This window comes from Otolemur garnettii, unplaced genomic scaffold (genome assembly GCF_000181295.1).
Source record: "Otolemur garnettii isolate 467f Iridium unplaced genomic scaffold, OtoGar3 scaffold00019, whole genome shotgun sequence".
NCBI lineage: Eukaryota > Metazoa > Chordata > Mammalia > Primates > Galagidae > Otolemur > Otolemur garnettii.
This window is the reverse complement of record NW_003852414.1, coordinates 2548018-2570660: the sequence shown is the minus strand read 5'-3', so window position 1 is coordinate 2570660 and position 22643 is coordinate 2548018. Positions and strand designations below refer to the sequence as shown.

Genomic DNA, 22643 nt, shown 5'->3' with positions numbered 1-22643 from the left:
AGCAAGGAAGGATTCTCCTGCAGAAAGACCTGCCTCCCTAAGCAAGGAAGGATTCTCCTGCAGACTGCTTTCAGGTGTCATCAGCACCATGGCCTTTACTTCCTGAGTCTCCAGTCTGCTGGGTTTTGGAATGGAATTGGAACACTGGCTATCCCTGGTCTCTTGCCCGCTGGCTTTCGGACTAAAACTGTGCCATTTCCTCTTTGGGTTGTAAGCCTACAGGCCCATGAACAGATTTGGACTTACTAACCTCTATAACTACATGAGCCAACTTTATAATAAATCTCTCCATATACACACACATACCCCATTGGTTATTCTCCTCTGGAATACCCTTGTACATAAGGTTCAAGCTGAACATCACACCATACCAAGTGAATACCTTTCAGAGGCTTTTCAAAGGCAAAGGACTTTGCCCAGAACAAGGGCCAGGTGATCTTGAACCTCTGCTAAACAATTCTGTTTTCTGTCCAATTTTCAATTACAGGCAGTCTTCGAGTTACAAACATCTGACTAACATACGACTCACACTTACAAATGGAGGCTAGGCAACGCGAATGTGCATGTTCCAACTTATGTACAAATTCAACTTAAGAACAAACCTACAGAACCTATCTTGTTCATAACCCTGAGACTGCCTATATAACCTAAAACTACAGATTCTAAACTCCCAATCGCATAATTTGCATAAGAAGATGTACAGAGAACTTAAAGTTCAGAAATTCAAAGGGTCTACTGACCATTAACCCCATTCATCTAAGGCTTAGATCCTAAGCTTAAGGACCCTTCTTATTTCTGAGACTAAAGCACTTGTGGGCCATTATAATAACTGGCCAACAAATGAATGAGTGGAGCATGTACTTGGGGTGAGTGTAGGAGCTACGTATGTATTTTAGGGTATGTGTGAGTGTAAACATTAATCATATCAGACAATTTAAATGATAAAGGAAGATGATAACTTCATTCTGCAAATGCCAGCACCACATGCAGACAAATATGATGAAGAATCAGAGGAGGGAGAGCACAGTAGTTCTGGTCTGGGGACGTTCTATGCAACAGGTCAACGTGAGGACTTTGAAGTTACCCATCCATGTGGACAGGCCGAGAGGGGAGAGCAGAGAAGTAAGATCAAAGCGTTTGCAAAGTCAGTCTTCATGTCGGAAAAGGACAAAATGCTTCCAGAGCACTGAACAAAAATCCCTGATACTAAATCTACCTTCCAGGGGAACCTACATTATCAATCCATTAGCAACATAAAAACATTCAGACCATCTCCTCTCACCATCTTGACTAACGAGATGCTATCTGAGCCTGGAGCTCTTTTTTACTTATTTATTCCTAAACTCTTTTTTTTTTCCCACTCCACATACAAGACTGTGTCACAACAACCAACTGCAGACTCTGGGCTCAGACAACCCAAGCTGACTGCCGGCTCCAAGATTTGGAACCTCCTTCATTAAATTCGTTTTCTCCTCTTACCTAAATAGGATTACATTACCAACTAAGTCATGGACACTGGAAACACTAAATGAAATAATCCACATAAAGAGCTTTGCATAATAACAAATGAATAAATATCGATCGGTCTTTGATACCTCTGCAATGTTATAAGCAATGTTAAATATCAAAGGTGAAAGAAACCATCTTCCATTCTCTGCGAGCCTGTATAAATCATATTTGGTTCCTGATAGCAATAATATATCTCCTTTAGGCAAAGAAAAAGAAGCATAAATCTACTCACAGGTACCTTCAAGGGTGTCCAACCTTTTTTCTTCTCTGTTGCACACTGGAAGTAGAGCTGCCTTGGGCCACACGTTCAATACACAAACACTAACAGAAGCTGATGAGAACAACAAAGTCCGTGCACAATTTTCATGCCATCTGACACCACAGACAAGCAAAACAGTCCTCACACAATGTGCATGTGGCCGCAGGCTGGACACCCTTGGAAGTGAATAGACCGTTTTGCCCCAAGATCAACCCTAAGGAAGCCCCAAACGAAACCTGGGCTTCAGACTCAGATTCGTGGTGAAATCCTTGGTGATCTCCCATCACCCCCCATTTCCAGGCATCGAGAAAACAAGAAAATCTAGACTAGATTTCACAGATTAGAACATAACGCAAGTCAATTGAAAAAACACCAAACACCAAAAGCCTGTCTTAGAGTTTTCCTTGAGCTCCAAAAACTGGCAACATTTAGAATGCCTGAAAGAGACCTTTACCACCAAAAGGCACACAGAGAGACAAGAGGCCTGCCGCCATCTATTTTTTTTAAATTATAATGTCAACGTTAAGCCTCTTACAACCCAAACCGATACGGCACAGCCAGAGTGGATGGAGAAGCACAGATGTGAGAAGGCATAAAAAATTAAGAAATAAACAAAAACAACTTTAAACAAAACTGTGCTTTTGATTTGGTTTGGGAAACTCATATCAGAAAAAATTTCCAGTTGTAATCAGCAGTCAGACACACACAGACACAGTGTGTGTAACTTCCTTCTTTAAGGCAGCTCTCTGTTGCTCTGGCATGCTGTCATCTGGAACGGGCCCTGCATTTTTTTTTTAATCGCTTGGCCAGGGCTGGGTTTGAACCCACCACCCTTGGTATATGGGGCCAGTGCCTTACTCACTGAGCCACAGGTGCCGCCCAGGCCCTGCATTTCTTAACAGAGCACCACACTGCAAGTGGCAGCTTCTCCCTGAATGACCAAAAGTTCATGGCGAGTCATCAGTCTCCTCAACAGAACTAACTATGTATTTTGAAAGAACATGCCTTAGTTTTATTACTTACATCATCATTTTCTACCTCAGAGTGTCTGAGACATTGAGCAATACAGTTTGGGTGTGAGGCTATTCTGTTTTCTAGAACATTCCATGATATTAATATTCTAAACCACAAAAGAGTAACACTTCACCCAAGGATCATAAATATATTTCCTACTAGTATTTGTTTTATGCACGCACGTGCACACACAGGAGTCTGTCGATCTACTCTGTAAAGACATTCTGGCTTTGTCATGCTCAGACAGGTGTTCATTAACTCAAAGTTAACAGAGACATTCCCATATATCTTAAGACATTCTGGTACTTTTTCACATTTAAATACATAATCAACTGGGATTTATTTTAATGTATGGTGAGAAAAACTTCTCTTTTTAAGTAAATGGTTCTAAGCACTAAGTAAATGATCCTTTACTATTAATTTGAAATGTCATCTTTAACATTCACACAAAAATATAGGTCCTGTCTATTTCTATAATCCCTAAACTGTTTAAATGATGATGTACTTGTCTATTCCTGCAGCAACACTATGCTGTTTTAAGTATTGTAGCTTTACATTATACTCTGCCACACTGTCTTTTTAATGAGCAAGCAGTGTATATTGCTAACGAACCCCATTTTATTGCTTGTTGTTTATTTTCCTTGAGACAGAATCTTACTCTGTTGCCACAGGGTACAGTGCGGTGGGCAGCCCAGTTCACAGCAACCTCAAACTCCTGGGTTTTAAGCCATCCTTCTCTCTCAGTCTCCCGAGAAGCTGGAACTACAGGCACCTGCCACAATGCCTGGCTGATTTTTCTATTTTTAGTAAAGACATTTTCTCACACTTGGCTCAGGCTGGCCAGTTTATTCCTTACAATCCATTTGTCAATTTCCCTTCCCCTAACCGACCCTTCAACACACAAATACTACTATAATTTTGATTAGATACCATTAATTGATTTATTTTATAAACAAAATAATTAAGGCTATGGATTTTCTGCAATGCATACTTACTAATGTGCAATACTCCTAAGGCTGTTTATTGATTTGCCTCTGAGATCTCTTCAGTCATTCATTTTTAGAATTTCAGAATATTTGTAAAATGGCATTGTGTGTTTGTAAGTTCAAACCTGTTCATTCTATCATTCAAATCCTTTAGAATATTCTGAGTTTATTATCTACTTAATATAACAACTTTCTGGAAAGACACAGGAACACGGTAGACGTGGTTCTGTTAAAGTTTCTTTCTACTTAGAAGAGTTTGGAAACGGTGACCTTTTGTGCTATGTTGTTTGATGTAAAAAGATTCTGACCAGCTAATATTAGATGTCAATATAAAATGCCTTTTTATCTCCTGTGAGACATATTCTATTATTCTGGAGAGTGTGAGGGTGATCCTTACTTTCCCTGGGTTAGTTCTGCTTGCTGGCACTAAACATAACTCCTTGACTTCCAGTCTGTCTTAGAACCGTCCTCCAAACAGACACAACTATGTTTCCATCTTAATGATGGCTGTGAGCACTTGATTTTTATTAAGAGAAAGCATCCCTTTCATAGCTATTATGACAACTATGTTTAGCAAAAAACTAACATATTACTTAATTTTCCTGTTTATGATACCTTTGTACTGTATCCTCTTAGCTCTCCCTTTTTTTTTTCCATTCTTGAATCAAGGGATTGATTTTGACTTTTTCCCTCACTTGGTAAGCAGTTACAATCTAGCATTTCGCGACTTACGAAATACCTTGCATCTATGCCAACGGTACTAAACTCACCAGTTTTGTGAGTCTGATCTTCTTATTCAAGTGAATAGGAAACTCACCAGTTTTGTGAGTATTGCTCTTATTATGCAAGTGAATAGGAAATTATAATCTCTCTCTTTTTAATCTGACCAAAAATAAGCAGAAAATATACTCCATTTGTAGTAACAATAAGCCACCTTCAAATAAGACCGTTTTGGAATTTAATAAACTCAGGTATTCCTCATGAGCCAAGAGAAGGCAGGACAAGTTAACTTCATATTCAATTAGTAAGAAGTTAGTTCCATTATCTTTCCAACATCTTTCCATCCTGCAAAAGACAAAGCTCTTACCGTTTCTTTTGGAATCTGCATCTGGCTTGGCTCTGGATTCTAGAAGAATTGAAGAAAAACATAAATACGGACGGACCAAAGCCATCTTCAACAAACAGGGACACGCACTTTGTTTTAAAGGAAATGTTGTTGATTCTTCAAATCCACAAAACATACAAAGGGTGATTATAGTACGGCTGACATGTGACTATCTTCCAAATTTTCACAGATGTGTGTGTTTGTATATGTCTGTTTTAAGAAATCCTTCTAGCTATATAGATTTTTACTTACTCAGTCATGATACATCATGAATTTATTATTTGGAGGAAAAGAAATCTCACCAAACTGCTTTCCTAATCGTGGCACTGATTCTAATTTTTTTTTTTTTTTAAATTCCCCAGTCAAATCTAACGTTTAAGATACAGGATCATTTGATAGCTAGACCAGACAGTAATAGTCTGAACCACAGTCTGAACCACAAGCTTCATAGGTTACACAGAGAATAAATGTATTTTTGATCATGTAATGTAGCGTTGTTTTAATTAGAATAAATGTATTTTTGATCATATCATATAGAGTTGTTTGAATTATAGGGGTGCTTCCAGGGTTGATTTACTAAAAATGCACATTGGGACCAAAGAAATTAGATTCAGTTACACGAATTGCAACAGACACCCCCAAACAGAGGAAAAGAGTTACATCCATTGGATTCAAAGAACAGTTGGATGAGTTCCCCACCACCACCCCCTCCTCTTTAAGTTTTCGGGATTTTATCATTTTAAATCTTGAAAAGCAGCTGCAACATGCATAATAAACTGACGGCCTACTGGCTCACTCCTTAATGAAAAGCTCACAAGCAATAAATTAAATAACCAAGGGGAAAAAAAAAAGCAAGCGGCAGAAGGGAAAAACAGAAGCCTGGAGGATCAAAATTGGACAAGAAGAGCCTTAATAACCTGAGCCGGCTATACGTTGGCACCAACTCTGGGAAAGCCTGCTTCAGAGCACTGCCGGAGCTTTGGCAATCTAATAATGCTAACTATCGCGGCTGGGATACGCGGAGGAAGAATTAAAGCTTCATGGAATCACGTGGAAAGCTTAGTGGTTTTTTTTTCTTTTTTTTTTTTAAATGCTCATTTACAATTTAATAGAGACATCTCCAGATTTAGGATCAGGTGGCATTTTAAGCACAAAATTGGATAACAGTGGGGGGAAAATGCAAAACGGAATTTAAATCGAGAAATAATGCATTAAACATTTTTAAATATAAAGAAGTTGTCGTGATTTATTCAAAATCGACTTAAAACAAAAGCGCTCGCTAGTCAACCCCTATCCACCGCCTGAAATTTCCACAAAATCGCAATGAGTTTTTGGAGATGGGTGGAACCAAGGGATGGAAGGGTCAGAACTTAGAGAGAGAATACTGATTCTGTTTACAGTAAGCGGAACATTTCATCAACCATAATATATCTGTACTTAAAGCCATAAATTACGAGAACTGGGGCTAGACGACAAATTTGGGGACCGTGCCCTGAAAACCCTGCCACTCCAGGTTGTTAAAATTAATTGTTGTTTAAGGAAAGCTAAAAGCTAGCAAAAAGAGAGGTTGCAGGGTCTAAGACAATCCAAGTAGAATCTGTGTTGAAATACTGAAAATAGCACTTGTAGTTGATATAAAACACTATCACCAGATCAAAAGATAGAGGCAACCCCTCCAACTCTGTCACTTTTATATATATTAACGAATCCTAACCTGTTTGGCAGAAAACCATGAGAAACTATGGAAATTTAAGACACATTTTATCCACACCTGTACCATGTCCACTAGGCATATTGATGTGAGTGCACAAAAGGAAATAGACAGGTTGCAAACAAAAGCCTTTTCACTTATGACTTCCCAAACACTGTCACCTCTATTTCTAGTCAATGGCCACTGGGCATATTATCACTTACGACTGACTTTTTGTTTTCAATAATTGTTTTTCTGTTTGGGGGGATTTTTTTAGGTACTCTTTTTCACACAACAGTAAGCAAGCATCTTTATTTGGCTTAGCGACACGTACTACGAAAATCTGAAACATGAAAATTTGTCATATGTCGTGGGAAAGATGGCAAGCTTTCAGCGACAGCCTGAGGAGTGACAGTTCTGAAATAATCAACGTCTCTGTATTCACTCAGGCCATCTGAGAGTGTACAGTGACAAACACTTGATGTCCCGGAGAATCTGGGACCCACAGGTCTGATTTTTAAACACCCCTCCGTTCATTACTGTGGATATCCATTTCTAAAACTAAAGGACTATTTGAGAAAAGAAAGCTTGCATCAAGGTAGGAGCAGGAGAAATATCAGGTAGAGAAAACTCCTTGGAAAATGTGGCAATAAGCATTTGCCATCGGGTAGCCATCCCAGAACCCTGGCTTCTGTGCATCAGAAAGAAATCTTTCATCTGCTCTAATGTACACACCAGTTCCCTTGGGTGGAAGGCGTCTTCCTGACGAAAGACCAGAAGGCTCACAGTTCCTTCCATCTTGGTGCTTCTCAACAGTGAAACGACTTCCTCCTGGGATTTGCCGGCTAAATCGACACCATTTACCTAAAACAAATCATAAGTTTTCAGCTGCAATCCTGTTCAAACCAATAACAGAAGACAAGACACGCATTCTAGGACTGGCCGTGTCTGCTGCGGAACGAAACTCATTTCATGCAAACTTCGGCCATGACACAGTAACCACTAAGGTTTTGTGGCTAATACATTTACAGATACCCAGAAGTAAAAGGGAAGTGGCCAATCCTCTTGTTTTCATCAATGAATCAAAAGCTTACAAGCAGAAGGGCATTAATAAGTCACAAGTAATAAACACATATATATCTGAAACGTCAAGTCACTCCACTTACTGGCAATGACCTGAGATCTTCTGATGGCCCTTGGGTATCACAGGTTTTCTTACACAAAAATAAAAAGCCACTGCTCTCATAAGAAGTAATAAAAACACACCAAAATTAGTTTGGCCTAAGTATTTTACCTTTTAATGAAATCTTACTGACAAATCGGAAGCCATGTTTTATTGGTAACATGTAGACAATGAACAATAAAGAGGCATCACTACAAAATAATATTTTCAGATGCAGAGAACTATGTCACCTCAAAAAATTTCTTCAGTTATAAGAGAAGTCTAGCAGGAAAAAGATTTGAAACAAACTGTTCTTAGAGAATCTTATCATTCCATCTCATGAGAAGTACAGCATCCTTATTGGAAAGCAAATTTTGTATTTAATAGCGGTGACAGCACAAGTTTCTCTTAAAAATAAATATTCCGTACTTTTTCTCTTTAGAAAAAAATACCATTGTTGACCTAGGTAAATACGTCTATTACTTAAACTGTAATACCAAAATTCTCCTGGGGTTAAAATATGTTTTGGAACGGGTCTTCTGCTAAAACAATCTTGCATAGCTCAAAATACTACTATTATGGGATTATAGGAAATAGGTAACAAGATCAAAGAGTGTGAAAAAATTCTGGAAGAGGATAAAGATAAAAAATGTCAGACACTTAATATGCTTTTATTTCTTTTTCCTTTTTTGGGTGGGAGTCTATCCAGACACTGACAAAAACTACCCACAGAGTTGTAGATACTATATAGCGACAATTGCAGGTACCAGAAGGTTGGGATTAGAACATGCAAAAACAAAGTTTTAGTTTTAAGATGAAGATGACAGCTATAATAAAGCATAAACTCTGAAGACACACGAGGTCCAGGTCACTCCCACTGCTTAAAATAAATAAAATGTCATCAAGATGTGCTGGGAAGTAAAACTATTAGGTGATTGATGAGAGAGAAAGTAACTAAAAAATAAAGTGATTATCTTTAGAAAGAAAGGGGGAGGGCGGCAGGCAGAAAAGGACAGACATTTTTACAAACTTAGATGCCCAGAGGACTGAGTTCAACTTCCAACTAAGAGTCTCACTGAATAAAACAAGGAGCAATTGCAACCTGGAGTCATACCACTCAATTTATAGTCCAAGGACAAATGACCCTTTCTGGAAACAGCACCCAAACACAATTGGTGCTCAAACCTTCCCTGCCCCTTAGCCTCTGTCAGTGACTGTTTTAAAAAATGTCATCACAGACCAAAAGGTCTAAAAGGAAGGAGTAAGAAAAACGCAGTCGCTAATTGTTTTAATCTTCTACTTCTCAAGAAATCTGGAGAGTTCAAAACCACATATGAATCTACAAGAGAAAGGATATCGTGGTAAAAGATTACGTCACGTAAGTATTTGAATACTACTAGTTAATAATTAGGAAACACAGTATGTGCTCATAAAAATATAGACTGTTTTCTGAAAAAAAAAAAAAAAACTAAGAAAAAGAACTAATAAAATATACTTTTTCTCAATTTTCCCCTCCTTTTAATTCTTTGTCCACACCTCCCTACAAACAGAAATTTTGAATACTGATCATTTCCAGGATAACTTCAAACACCAATGAACCAAAAACTCATGAGGTACCAAAAGAAATTTTCAAAAACCATTTATCATTTTTTTTTTCCCTGACATTTGGCTCTTACGTCCCCATTCATTCCCCACGCTGCCATCCCAAAGTCTCCTGGTTCCCCTCATGGAGACACACTATTTGTGTTTACTTTGCCTGCCTCTGTTTTGATTATAAAGTAGATAACGTTTCCATATTGTCATCTAGGAATATAACCTTGTAGACATTTTATATGACAAAATACCAAGTTATCTCATAAAGAATGTCAGAGTAACTAAACATCTGTACCTAAACTAAATGAAAAGATAATTTTTCATCAGGTAACACAGAAAGTATAAATGCAAAACATTGTTCTGTGACACGTAATTCTACTAAAATATATGCTTTCATTTCATACTTTATGAAAATGTTTTAAAAAAATTCTTGAAAATGGAATCTTATGACAACTATAGAACATCTTACGCGTGGAAGTCACTCACCTCTATGAGTCTGTCTCCCGCCTTAAGTCGGCCATCTTGAATGGCAGCGCCCCGGGGAAGGATGTTTTTCACATAGATTGGAGCTGAGCCACCTATTGTTACGTCTCTGGAAGTGATGCTGAATCCCAAACCTTCTGTACCTAAGTATGTAACAGATGATGTTTTTAAAAAGTAAACAAAATGAGATATCTCAAATTTCACAGCTGTATCGCACTTAAAGGATTTGCGACTATTCTCTGCCTCACCTCGACGTTTTAGAACTTGCACGATGGACTACATCTCTTCTTGCCCTTTCGAAGTCATAATAAATTTAACAAAATAGACAATCTTACAGGTTTAAATGGTTGCTCCCCTACTTAATCAAACCTTATTAATCTAAGAAGAAATGGCAATCTCCTCAGAAAAAATTCAAAATTAATACATAAAAGTGCCTGCTCTAAGTTTTTTTTTATTTCTTATAGTGCTATAAGTTTTTAAGTCAAAGTCTTAGAGTATGAAATTCACTACATGTAAAAAAAAAAAAAAAAAAAAACCTATTTCAAGACCCTTAGTGCCTAAAAATTCAAGGATTATTTTACACCTAATGATATCACAGTATTCAAATTTGTTAATTTTTTTTTTTTTTTTTTTTTGAGACAGAGCCTTAAGCTGTCCCCCTGGGTAGAGGGCCGTGGCATCACAGCTCATAGCAAACTCCAACTCCTGGGCTCAAGTGAGTCTTTTGCCTCAGCCTCCCAAGTAGCTGGGACCACAGGCACCTGCCACAATGTCCTATTTTTTGGTTGCAGCCGTCATTGTTGTTTGGCGGGCCCAGGCTAGATTGGAATCTGCCACCTTAGGTGTATGTGGCTGGCGCCTTAGCCACTTGAGCCACAGGCGCCAAGCCCACAGTATTCAAATTTGAAAGGAGGAGAAATTATTCAGAGAGATGGAAAGGGAATAGTTAAAGTGAGGACTATTTCCAGACACAGACAATGGGACCTGCCTACCAAACCATAACTGCTCATAGAAGTTTACTCAGAGTTCCAGATTACCTTCATCTAGTTCTCTTCTAATTAGATCTTATCATGTATATTTCTCAAAGAAAACCCAAAACAGGGCAAATTACACAGTGAAGAATCCATCCTACATCAACCAAGCTGAGGATGATCATATTATGCTTAAAGCCACCGAAGCCAATGGGGGATTTATAAATTACTCTGCTGATTTTGTAGAATATTAAATTCCCAGTCCTTCAGCAGCCTTCTTGACAGGCAGTATTACAAGTTCGATACAAGGTAGAAAGCAGGTTATATGTCACTGGAATCAACATGCAATCAGCCAAAATGTGCCCCGGAAAGAAAAAAGTGACAATCATGACAAATTTCTAATGAATCAGAGAGTTTTTATAACACTTTGAATAATGATTAATTTCTCCCTACACTTTATTTTTTTTTTTAAGCCACTTCTTAAGATACTATATTTCATTTCACTGAAAATAATATTAGGGCAAATAAGCGTTCATTATGGGAAGAGAAAAAATCAGGAAAGGATACATCAATTTGGCATAGCACTTGGTGTAAAACTACCTTGAAAATTATAAAAGGTAAATGAACCAAAAACATGGGCAAATAAAAAACAGGTTGAAGAAACATAAAGCAGAAATAAAGAAAACATTCGATGATCGTATCTGTATCAAAACCTACCGTAAACATGGTCAAAATCAAATGAAACATTAATTTACTTCTGGTCTGAAGTCACTTTAAGATACCAGACTGCTAATGTCTGAAGTCTCCTATGCTGAAGAAGTGAATGGCACACTGTCTATATGAAATTTTCCTAATTATTCTGCTGGGACTTTTCCGTATGTCTCTGGGCTTTCATGGAACATCATCTAATGACTTGCAGTACCAATGATTAAGAAAGAATCCTGAATTATCCTCCTTTTGCATTATTAATCTGTAGGAACTACCAATACTGACTGCTGGGTGAACCTCGATACTATTAAAATATCAGCAATAACCCCTCAATCTGTAAGCTGAAAGTTCAGGCAATGACCTTTAAACGAAAGATAAATAGATATCAATTTTCATTTAACAAAGCCAACAAAACATTTTGCCCTGACTGAAACAGATTACTGACCTTCTCCTCTGACTTGATTAAAAAGCTAATTTCTACAAAAGACCAGGATATTAGAGAATGCCAAAATGGCAATAAATATTAAGATATCATAATTAAGAAAGCAAGTCCACCGGGGCTATTCTGTGTTGTTATGTGACACAGTCCCAAAATTACGCCAAGGAATCACTATCCCGAAGCCGCCATTTTTAATTACTGAGAGTTAAACCCAGTTTTTGAAGAACTGCTGTCACTCAAAGCGCGTTAGCTCACTTTCAGCTGAATTTGACGTTTAACCCTGACACACCCTGTTTTTAAAGCACTTCATTAAAAATCGTATGTATAATAATAATGCTAAAAAAATGCTCCCTGCTAGCAACCATAAGAGCTTGTTTAATTCTCTTACAATCATTATTAAAATATACAGAGTCATAATCAAAGAAAATCAGCATCCTTCTTCACTGTATGGCAGTGGTTCTCAACCTTCCTAATGCCACGACCCTTTAATATAGTTCTTCATGTTGTGGTGACCCCCAACCATAAAATTATTTTTGTTGCTACTTTATAACTAATGTTGCTACTGTTACGAATCGTAATGTAAATGTCTGATGAGCAGGATGGTCATAGGCAACCCCTGTGAAAGGGTTGTTCAACTCACAAAGGGGTCGTGACCCACAGGTTGAGAACCGCTGCTCTGTGGTAATCATAATCTATTTTTCCTATAAGATATTTCTAAGTATTGGCAGCATACACAGATAGTATGCATTTTTTGTCATACATTCTCACAGTAAAATGAAAAACAAGATAGATCTATGGGATTCTATACCGTTTAGATTACTCAAGGTCAGAAAAATATTTCAAAGAAAACCACCATTCCCATTTATCTTCCAGCGATTAAATGCAGCCTTTCTAAATTAGCTTGTGTAAATGCAATCATCTTTCTAAATGCTACTAAAATTTCTCTGTTCAAAGGAATGGTTCTTTCAATGGCAAACAAAATTTCACTTCATTACAAAGTTTTTATTGTATCAAAATTCGTTAAATATACTAATTGTATTGAGAACTATAATTAACTAAACAAATGCCCCTGTGCCAATGTACAAGGGAAAAGATATTTATGAATTAATATCTTGATGACAATGGCCAAGTAAAGTATCGCACCTTTATTGAAAGAACTCGAGCAGAATTTTATTTTTTACCCAACTCTATCTGAAGTTCTTAATGTGATTTTGGTTGCAAAACAAGGGCCTGTCATTTGAGGAGAGGAAAAGGAGGAAAGAGGATCTGCTATTCCCCTCATTTTAGGGATTGACGGGACGGAAGGGGTTTCTGCTGATGCGCCCTCGTGTTTGCAGGAGGCAAGCTGTCAACTCCTGATCACGTCAACCAAGTATTTGGAGCTTAAAAGCCAGCAACCAGAAGTAAGGAGCTTGTGGTTCATATAAAGTTCAACGCAAGAATATGATTTAGAAAGGAAACAGCAGCCTCAGAGAGTTTACAACCTTGTAAACACTACCCCAAATGGAAAGAAAAATAGTCTGAGTATCAGGATATGGAGAACTTCTAGTAACAATGGGCTGCCCAGCGCCGAGGGCCGTGAGGAAATCAAGGACCTCTCTCAGATTCGTTTCCATCCAATTGTTAGAAGTCATTTGAGCTCATAAAAAGAGAAATGTTCTTTATAACGACACCGTTTTGAAAGGCATGATTCAAAAATATATTGAAATGCTCAGCTAAAAGTGAGGACAAAGAGCCAAAGCGTTTCTCAGTGCCTGGAAGGAACACTGGGTGAAAACCAGAGGTCAAGTGCAGACCTCAGCTGAGCTGCAGGAGACTAGGAATGCATGCTCCCACAACCCACTTTTTAAATAGGGGGCCAGTTCACTGTCCCTCAGACCACTGGAGGGCCGGACTACAGGCCCCGGGACGAGTCGGCTGCTAAGCAGGACAGGCAGCAGCGGCAAAAACACCCGGCAGGCCGGATAAATGTCCTACGGCATGTGGCCTACGGGCCATAGTTTGAGGACGCCTGGTCTACACGAAGGGGCTACTTAAATAGATACATGCACACAAAGCGTATGAAGAACTGGCAATTCTGGTCCTGACTTCCCACATCACCTTAAAGAAAGAACAGCAACAGGGCATTATGAAAAAGGGAACCAGAGCCAGAGGCCTGGGTTCTCTGCAGCCTGCCAGTAATCACTGCCAGCCTCAAGTGCACCAGTGACTCCCTATCACCAAAACAGAGAGGGTGAAGTGGAGAACCTACCACGTCTTCTCTGAGGGCTGTATTTGGAAAACAAGTGGGGGAATCAAACTGTTAAATCCTCACTGCTGTGGCAAACAATTTTCACTTATTTTTACAAATTTTATTGCAGTAATAACTATATTTTTAAGACTTGTATTTTAAAGGTCTTATTCTCTGAACTTTCGCATTTTAATTTCAATATAGCAAAATGCATGTGAAAAGCATAAAAAAAAGAACCCAAATTTTAAATATGTTACAAAGCAAGCCTCTCTCTCTCTCTTTTTTTTTTTTCTTTGAGACAGAGTCCTCCCCTGTTGCCTGGGCTAGAGTGGCCTAGTCACATCCCCTGCTCACAACAACCTCAAAGGATCCTTGGGCTCAAGAGAACCTCCTGCCTCAACCTCCCGAGTAGCTGGAACTATAGGTGCGTACCACTACACCTCACTATTTTTCTATTTTTAGTATAGACAGGGTCTCACTTTTGCTCAGGCTGGTCCCCAACTCCCGTGCTCAAGAGATCCTCTCACCTTAGCTTCCCAGAATGTTAGGATTACAGGCATGAGCCACTGCACTCAGCCCCCTCAAAGTCTTCATCAACTCTTTTATACAATAATGGACTAAAACTCAGGTGCTTTTGGTTCATTGGCTTTTTAAAATAAATGCCATCAAACAAAAACAAGATAGGTCGTACCTTTCTTAAGCTGGATATTGAGCCTCTTGCCTACTTTTTTGGTGTTATAACCACTGCTTGCATTGGTACTAAATACATTCTGGGGTGCTGGGGTGGGAGCGGGTAGTGGTTTTCCAGAGGGGTGTGCGCTGTGAGGTAGTCGTGGGTGAGAGTCCGGCTGCTCCATGTGGCTTGGTCGGGGTGCTCGGGGCACCGCGGGGAGCCCCGTGCTGTTCACGCTCCTGCTGTCAATGTACTGGCTGTCAGCGTTGAAGCAACTCGAGTAATAATTGTGCTTCTCACTTTGGGATAGTTGTTCGTACTGCTCTTTATTTGCCGCGGGAACCACATGGAACCAAATGATGGGTGTACGCATGGCTTGGCGAAACATATGTTGTGCTCTGGGTTTGAGAAAGAACGGAAAATTAGCAAATTAAGACTGGCAGACTAGAAGATATTATGAGCTTAATTAAGTATACTAATTAAGCAATAAGAACTGACAGACTGCGGAAACTGAAAAGCAAAATCCTAATAACCCATTTATCAATCAAGTTTGCAAGCTCTGCTGCATCAGCATAGCTGTTTCTCCAAATATAAATTTCTCACTCTCTAAAGAAAAACAGCAAAATATCCTACGGCAGATGAAATACCACACTCTCAATTACAAATCCTTAAATAACAGGTATTATAATTTTAATATTAACAGAGGTCAAATGGAACTCTCTGTAACCTCATCTAATACGACTTGTAAACAATATAAGAGGTTCCCTCACAAAGGAACCAGCTGAGTTTTCAAAGAAATATCTTCATCAATATACCTAAGAACTATAGAAAGCTGGTAACTATACATTACTTATTCATTCACATCAGTGTGTGCAAAAATGACGAGAACACCAATCGAGCCTCAATAATTTAAAATATTCAACAGTTGTAGGTCCCACTGTCACAGCACGTGAGCCAGAGAGACAGCTCCAGCTCGTGCTGGTTTCCCAGTCAAATCGCACCCCAAGTTCTTAAGAGTTCTGCTTCTTTGCTCCTTGTTGCATAGGGACTGGAGAACTTTTATCATTTTTCATTGACTAAGGGCTTGAGTCAGGTGAAGGGAAATCTGCATAAGACACTATACTATAGCGGTTCAAAGGAGCTTTTTCCATTTGTGGGTACAGAGGAGACATTATGGGCCACGGCGTTGGAAATGCAAGTTGAAGAATGACAAAAACAAGTCCTCTTATCAACTTTCCCAAAGGGGAGGAGGAACCAGCAAACCTGTACTGTACAAATTCGGCCCATCATATGTTAAGGACACCCCTGTCAGTCCAAGGGCACTCGGAGAAATACTTTAATGGAGGTAATCACTTTGAGTTTGGTGAAATTGGTAAAAGCTAGATGATGGCAGAAAACACTCTTCAGTATAAACCCCGAGATCATTTCGACTGACTGTACTCTCTGTCCTGCTGAAAGCCTGAGAGTGCAGGAAGCACACACTTACTGTTCAAACCTTCTGTTTCGGAGGTCGCCATCGTTAATCCTGACAATGCAGTCGTTCTCCTGAAAAAGGTTTTCTTGCTCCGCTTTACCACCTTTCTCCAATCGTCTTACTAATAACCCCAGGGTTCTGGAATGGGAAGAATGCAAATCATTACACTTGTAACGTTTCCGCCCTGCACACCACCCTACTGCTTCAATGCTGGTATTGTATCTACAAAGACTTCCCTAGAGAGGGGCGCATTAAATTGCTATTAATGCATTTTAAATATAACACCCAGACAAAAATTGCGACTTAAATTATGTATAGAAATGGATATCCTTTCCATAAATATAAGAAATCATTTTCTGGCTCATCAGTGTTACATCTTCAGAACTATACTAGTCTCTGTGTCTAAAAATGCTTCAAACAGAGCTGGCCTAATGCTTCAGTGGGAACCGCACTGTACGGCACAGAGGAACACGTATTTACGAATGGCTCGGGCAGTTTTCTGCTGGAAGCCGGCTGCTACGCCGCTGACTGCGTCCCCTGTAATTCTGTGAAAGTTAAGGTAATGAGGAAAAGCTAATCTCATGGCACCGTAGGTTGGAGGAGGATAATAGGAAAGATTTCAGAAATGGAAGAGCTTCCGTGCCTGGCATTTGAATGGGATAGTGCCTAATTTCAAAACTTGTTGGGCCTCTCGAAAGTAAGTAATGCACTGCCGGCATTTGCATTCAAAGAAATCCAGGAGAAAGCGAGAGGTTCAATTAATGCTGGCTATCATTTCTCTCATCCACATGTGTACTCACACCTCGGGTAAAAAGACGGGTGTGAAAAAACTTGAAGACACCCAGATGGAGAAAAAAGGAAAAATTACTGGTGTACTTGCTGCAGAATACTGACAGGACAGCCTCTACAGACTGGGACAAAGAGTAAACAATCTTTATGATGACAGTATAAGCATGTAAAAGAAGAGTGTCCTGACCCACTTCTGACTGCTACTATTTACTTGGTAGTGAGGATACATTTTCTATCACAATCCTGTTAACGTTTTTACATGAACTTATTTTTGGTTCTTTCGAACTTTGCATTTTCTCTCAATTATCCTAATAAAGAGACCCCGAAATACTAAAATTGAGGTATCTATATAAATTAAAATTGAAGACACTAGAATTTCCAATTATCTCTATGCTACATGTTTTCCGAGAGAATTGTAACTTGCACAGAGATGCTTTCCGGCAGAGATACACACAGGTAGCATTCTCTTCTAAATTTTAAAGTAACTGCTGCATGTGTCCTAGGGACCTCTATCTCATTCTTCTATTATATACATCCCTTATCTCTGCTCTAGCACTGTAAGCTCCTAGCAGCAAGCACTTGGCTAGTACTAAAGTCTTGTTAAGTGACAGCTGAATGAATGGATGATTGAGTTCAGCTGAGGCAAACAAGTCTCATCTTTCTAATAAGCTTTCTGTGAAACAGAATACAAGGGAACGGAATTTAGATTCAAATCCTTTACTCATGAAGATATCCTTTATAGTAAAGATAGGCTTCAACCAAAATGAATTAAACCGAAGTAAAAGTCCTATTTCGGATGTCATGTTGCAGTACAACTTTGTTTTATGTATATAGATGAAGTCACGGATTACCTTCCTTCTAGGTGGTATCAGTAAATTCTGTATATACGTAGGCATTATGTAGAGTGAAGTCTACTCACTTGAAAGACTAGTAAAAGGATATACTATTTCCATTGTTTTTTGCAATTCTACCAGCTGAGAATTTGCACCTACAAATGAGAGCATCTAAAATGATTAGCGGCTGGTAGAAATATTATGTGTGTAAGTTGAGTGAGAATAAAGTCCATTGATGTCGCTCATGAGAGACTTCACTGTCCGAGCCCGTCTTTGGAAGACAGAGATTCCATATTATGCCACTCGGGAATGACATTATTGTTTAAATGTGATTATGTCCAGAATTTATTTCCCTCGGCTTCTTTGTGGTTTAGGTCTGTTTCTATCGGAAACTGAACAAAGAGCACTATCAGAGAAATTCAACATATTGTTAAGATGTATCTATGATTTTCTTTTTTGAGAAACAGGATTTTTTTTTTACATATATATGTGTTTATCTGGTTTCCACTTTTTGCCTTCACAAAATTAAAAAGGCTTAAAATTTAATAACAATAACGATGTTTAAGATAAGGACTAGAAACAAAACCTCGTAAAGAACGAAGATAAATACATTCAGAAAAGAAATCAGGCGATTGCTCCAACAAAATATTGAGCAATAACAATAACAATAGTAATGCAAAGAAAGTAACAGTCACATTGTCACATAAGAGTATGTTTATCGCAGAATGCTTTGACTCTGCGGCTCAATACGGAGTCATCAGTTAACTTCTTTTTATTTTTTTTCCCAAAGTCTCAAAAAATAGACAACTAATATTTATAAAAAAAAAAAAAGAAAAGATAATTTCCAAAAAACAGATCATGCCAAATCTTATAGACAATAGAAAAAGAAGAAATACTTCAAAATCATTCTACTGAATCTGGATACACCTGATATTAAAATTAGAAAAAAATATATTCTAAAAGGGAAATTACAAACATATTTCACTTATAAATGGGGATGCCATATCCTAAACAATATATTAACAGGTTGAATTAAAAATTAATGTTTATGATTTTCTTTTTATAAAATGACTTTTTTCCCCTTTGGGTAAATACCTAGGAGTAGGATTGCAGAATCAAATGGTAGGTCTACTGTCAGTCCTCCGAGGAATCTGCACACTACTTTCCAGAGGTTGAACGGGCCTGCAGTCCCACCACCAGCATGTGGGTGCTGCTGTCTCTCTACATCCACACCAGAATCTGTTGCTTTGGGACTTGATGAAGTGAGACATCCTCACTGGGGTTTGCTGATATCTCAATGTGGTTCTAATTTGCATTTCCCTGATGATCAGAGACACTGAGTATTTTTTTAACGTGTTTCTTGGCCCTTGGTCTATCTTCACCAGAAAACTTTCTGCTCATTGCCTCTTAGTCTTCTGGCTAGGATTAAGCATGGAAAAGTTTCTGTTCATGTCACTTGCCCAGCTTTTAATGAGGATGTTTGATCCTTTCTTGTTGACTTAACTTCTTTGTAGATTCTGCTTCTCAGACCTTTATCAGATGCGTGGTGTGTAATAATCCTCCCCCATTCTGTAGATTGTCTATGTGCTTTATTGCCTATGTCCTTGGCTGTGCAGAATTTTTTTAACTTGATCAGCTCCTATTTATTTTTGTTGTTGCTATGATTGCTTTTGGCATCTTTTTCATAAATTCCTTGCCTAGGCCACTATCTAGAAGACTACTTCTAACACTATCTTCCAGAATTCTCAGTTTCTTGTCTTAGGTTTAAGTCTATTACCTATCTCAAATTCACATTTGTGAGTGGTGAGAGGTGCAGGTCCTGTTTCAGTCTTTAATATGTGGCTATCTAGTCCTCCTAGCACCTTTATTGAGTAAGGGATTCCTTTCCCCAGTGTATGCTTTTGTTTGCTTTGTCAAAGATCAGATGACACTATGAGGATGGTTTCATGTCTGGGTTCTAATCCATAGATCTATGTCTCTATTTTAATGCCAATACCATGCTGTTTTGATTACAATTACCTTGTAGCATAGCCTTAAGTCAGGTAAAGTAATGCCTCCAGATTTATTCTTATTACATAAGACTGCATTGGCTATTTACATTTTTTTCTGATTCCCTACAAAGCACAAAACTATTTTTTCAAGATCTGCAGAATAGGACATTGGTATTTTAATGGGAATTACATTGAAACTATAAAGTGCTTTGGGTAGTATAAACATTTTAACAACGTTGCTTCTGCTGATCCATGACCGTGATATGTGTTTCCATCTGCTTACACCCCCCATGATTTTTTTTCTCAGTGTTTTCTAATTCTCCCTATAGAGATCCTTCACCTCCTTTGTTAACTATATTCCAAGGTATTTCATTATCTTTCATGTTACTGTGAAGGGTATGGTATCTTTGCTTTATCAGGTTGACTGTTGTTAGCATATGTGAAAGTTACTGATTTGTGTACATTGATTTTGTAGCCTAAGACATTGCTATATACATTTCTCAATTCCAAGAGTCTTTTGGTTGAGTCTTTGAGGTGTTCTAGGTATAAAATTAAAAAGTCAGCAAAGACCAATGGTTTAACCTCTTTTCCCCCATTTGTATACCCTCAATATCCTTCTCTTGTCTAACTGCTCTGGCGAGGACTTCCAGCATTCTGTTGAATAGAAGTGGTGACAGCGGACATCCTTGTCTACTTCCAGTTCTAAGCAGGAATGCTTTCAATTTTTCTCCATTGGATATGATGTTGTCTATGGGTTTTTCATAGATATCTGTTATTTTGAGGTATATCCTATCTATGCCATTTTCTTAAAAACTGTTCTTTTTTTTAAAAAAAAAAAGGTGGTTTATTTTGTCAAATGCTTTTTCTGCATCTATTGAAACAATCATATGGTCTTTGTTTTTGCCTCTACTTATGTGATGAATTACTTTTATAGATTTGCATCTGCTGAACCAATCTTGCACTGCTGGATTGAAGCCCACTTGGTTGTGAGAAATTATTTTTTTGATTTGCAGCTGGAGTCTGTTTGCTAAGATTTTACTGAGAATTTTTGCATCTATATTCATTAGAGAGAATGTTCGGTAGTTTTCTTTTTTCATTATGTTGTTCCCTGGCTTTAGTATTAAGCTGATAGTTTGCTTCACAGAACAAGTTGGTAAGGGATCCTTCCTTCTCAAGATTATGGAATACTTTATAATTCTGATGAATGGGGAAGATTAAGACAAGTTGAATTAAATCAGTGAATGATACCAGTGGAACTTGGAGTAGATATATGGTTAAAACTGCTATGGTAAAGAATAAGAAGGAACAAAGGAAAAGATTTCTCAATCACCTTCAGGTAATCATAAGAGAACCACCTGTGTGGTGGCACACCTGTTGCCGAAAGCTACCTCTATGGATCAAGAACACTTTCAACAGGGCATCCATCAAGTCCTTGCAATAAAAATACACTCTACCAAGACTCACTCCACTTAATTAGTTCTTAACTGCTGACATCGCAAGCCAAATTTCAATATGGTTATAAAATTCCTGCAATCTAAAATGACTATTACTACATCTTTATGTATTCTGAAACAGTACAAAAATCGCCAACAGAAAGTTTTCAGAAAGATAAACACAAACTCTGTTTAATGAAAATTACTTAGCCCTTAATAAGCTGATCATTTGCTGAAATTTGTAAATTTTATCTTCTACTGAAGTTTTCGGGATTTATGAGTTTAAAGTAGTGTAACTTAGAAGTCTATACCTTAATTCTACCGGTAACGTCAATAATTTTAGATAACTAGGTAAATGGACTTATATTCATATCATTTTTCTTTTTCAAAGCTACTTTTTTTCCCTTCCCCTAATAATGATTCTAGTGTAATCACCCAAAAGTAAAAAAGCATGCCACATTTCAATTGTTGAATGCTTGTCATTCTAAATAAGTCCTCGTCTACGGATGATGCATCAATAATCCTAACCTATGATAAGAATATTACAAATCATAAACAAAGATACTATCACATTGGACAAGAAATATAAAGGAAGTTTATCTACAGAGGCTCTAGCAACCGACATTGTTAAAATAGTCGTGAAACATCTCAGAATCCTTCTATTCAGTACTAGAGACTTGATTGGGGGGAGTGAGGGGAAGAGGGGGAAGGAGGAAGAATTTCACACTGACTGACATAGCAAGTGATGAGGGAATCAAGGGAACAGACTGAATTAAGGTGAAGTTAGTAGCCTGCTGATTTCTAAGTACTTAACCACACGATTAGAATCATTCTCTCAAAAAGAATGGATTAATTTAAAAGTAAAGTGGTACAATCTGCAAAATTATCTCATTTGCTCCACTAGGTGAAAATGATTACAAAAGGAATGGGAATGAACTATCAAAAAAAGAAGAAGGGGGGGGGGGGAAGCCAACTTCACAAGAAAATTGAACTGGTAACAGCTAGGCTGAGAATGAAAAGAACTCTGAAGGAGATCGGTGAAAGGAGTAATAACAGACACTTCCATCTTCCCGAAAAACGTGTGCGAGCAGAATGTTTTCATACCTCCTATTTTCAATTTAAAGATATGCCAAATAGAATAATTAAAAGTGAGATTTTAGGCCAGGCACAGTGGCTCACGCCTGTAATCCTAGCACTCTGGGAGGCCAAGGCAAGAGGACTGCCTGAGCTCATGAGTTCGAAACCAGCCTGAGCAAGTATGAGACCCCATCTCTTAAAAAAAAAAAAAAAAAAAAAAAAGC

General features: G+C 38.2%; 1 protein-coding gene across 11 annotated transcripts in view; it reads right to left on the bottom strand.

Moving 5' to 3' along the window:
* Positions 1-22643, bottom strand: part of PARD3 (par-3 family cell polarity regulator) — a 592542-nt gene that overhangs the window by 288746 nt on the left and 281153 nt on the right. For 8 of the 11 annotated variants that reach the window (XM_023511361.1, XM_023511364.1, XM_023511363.1 and 5 more), the window contains 5 exons: positions 16309-16434; positions 14841-15220; positions 9805-9944; positions 7299-7427; positions 4856-4894 (listed from right to left, as the gene is read on the bottom strand). In XM_023511361.1, coding sequence (XP_023367129.1) covers positions 4856-4894; positions 7299-7427; positions 9805-9944; positions 14841-15220; positions 16309-16434 — 814 coding nt within the window. The remainder of the gene's footprint in view (positions 1-4855; positions 4895-7298; positions 7428-9804; positions 9945-14840; positions 15221-16308; positions 16435-22643) is intronic. The other 3 variants (XM_023511360.1, XM_012803327.2, XM_023511366.1) reach the window with 1 other exon arrangement.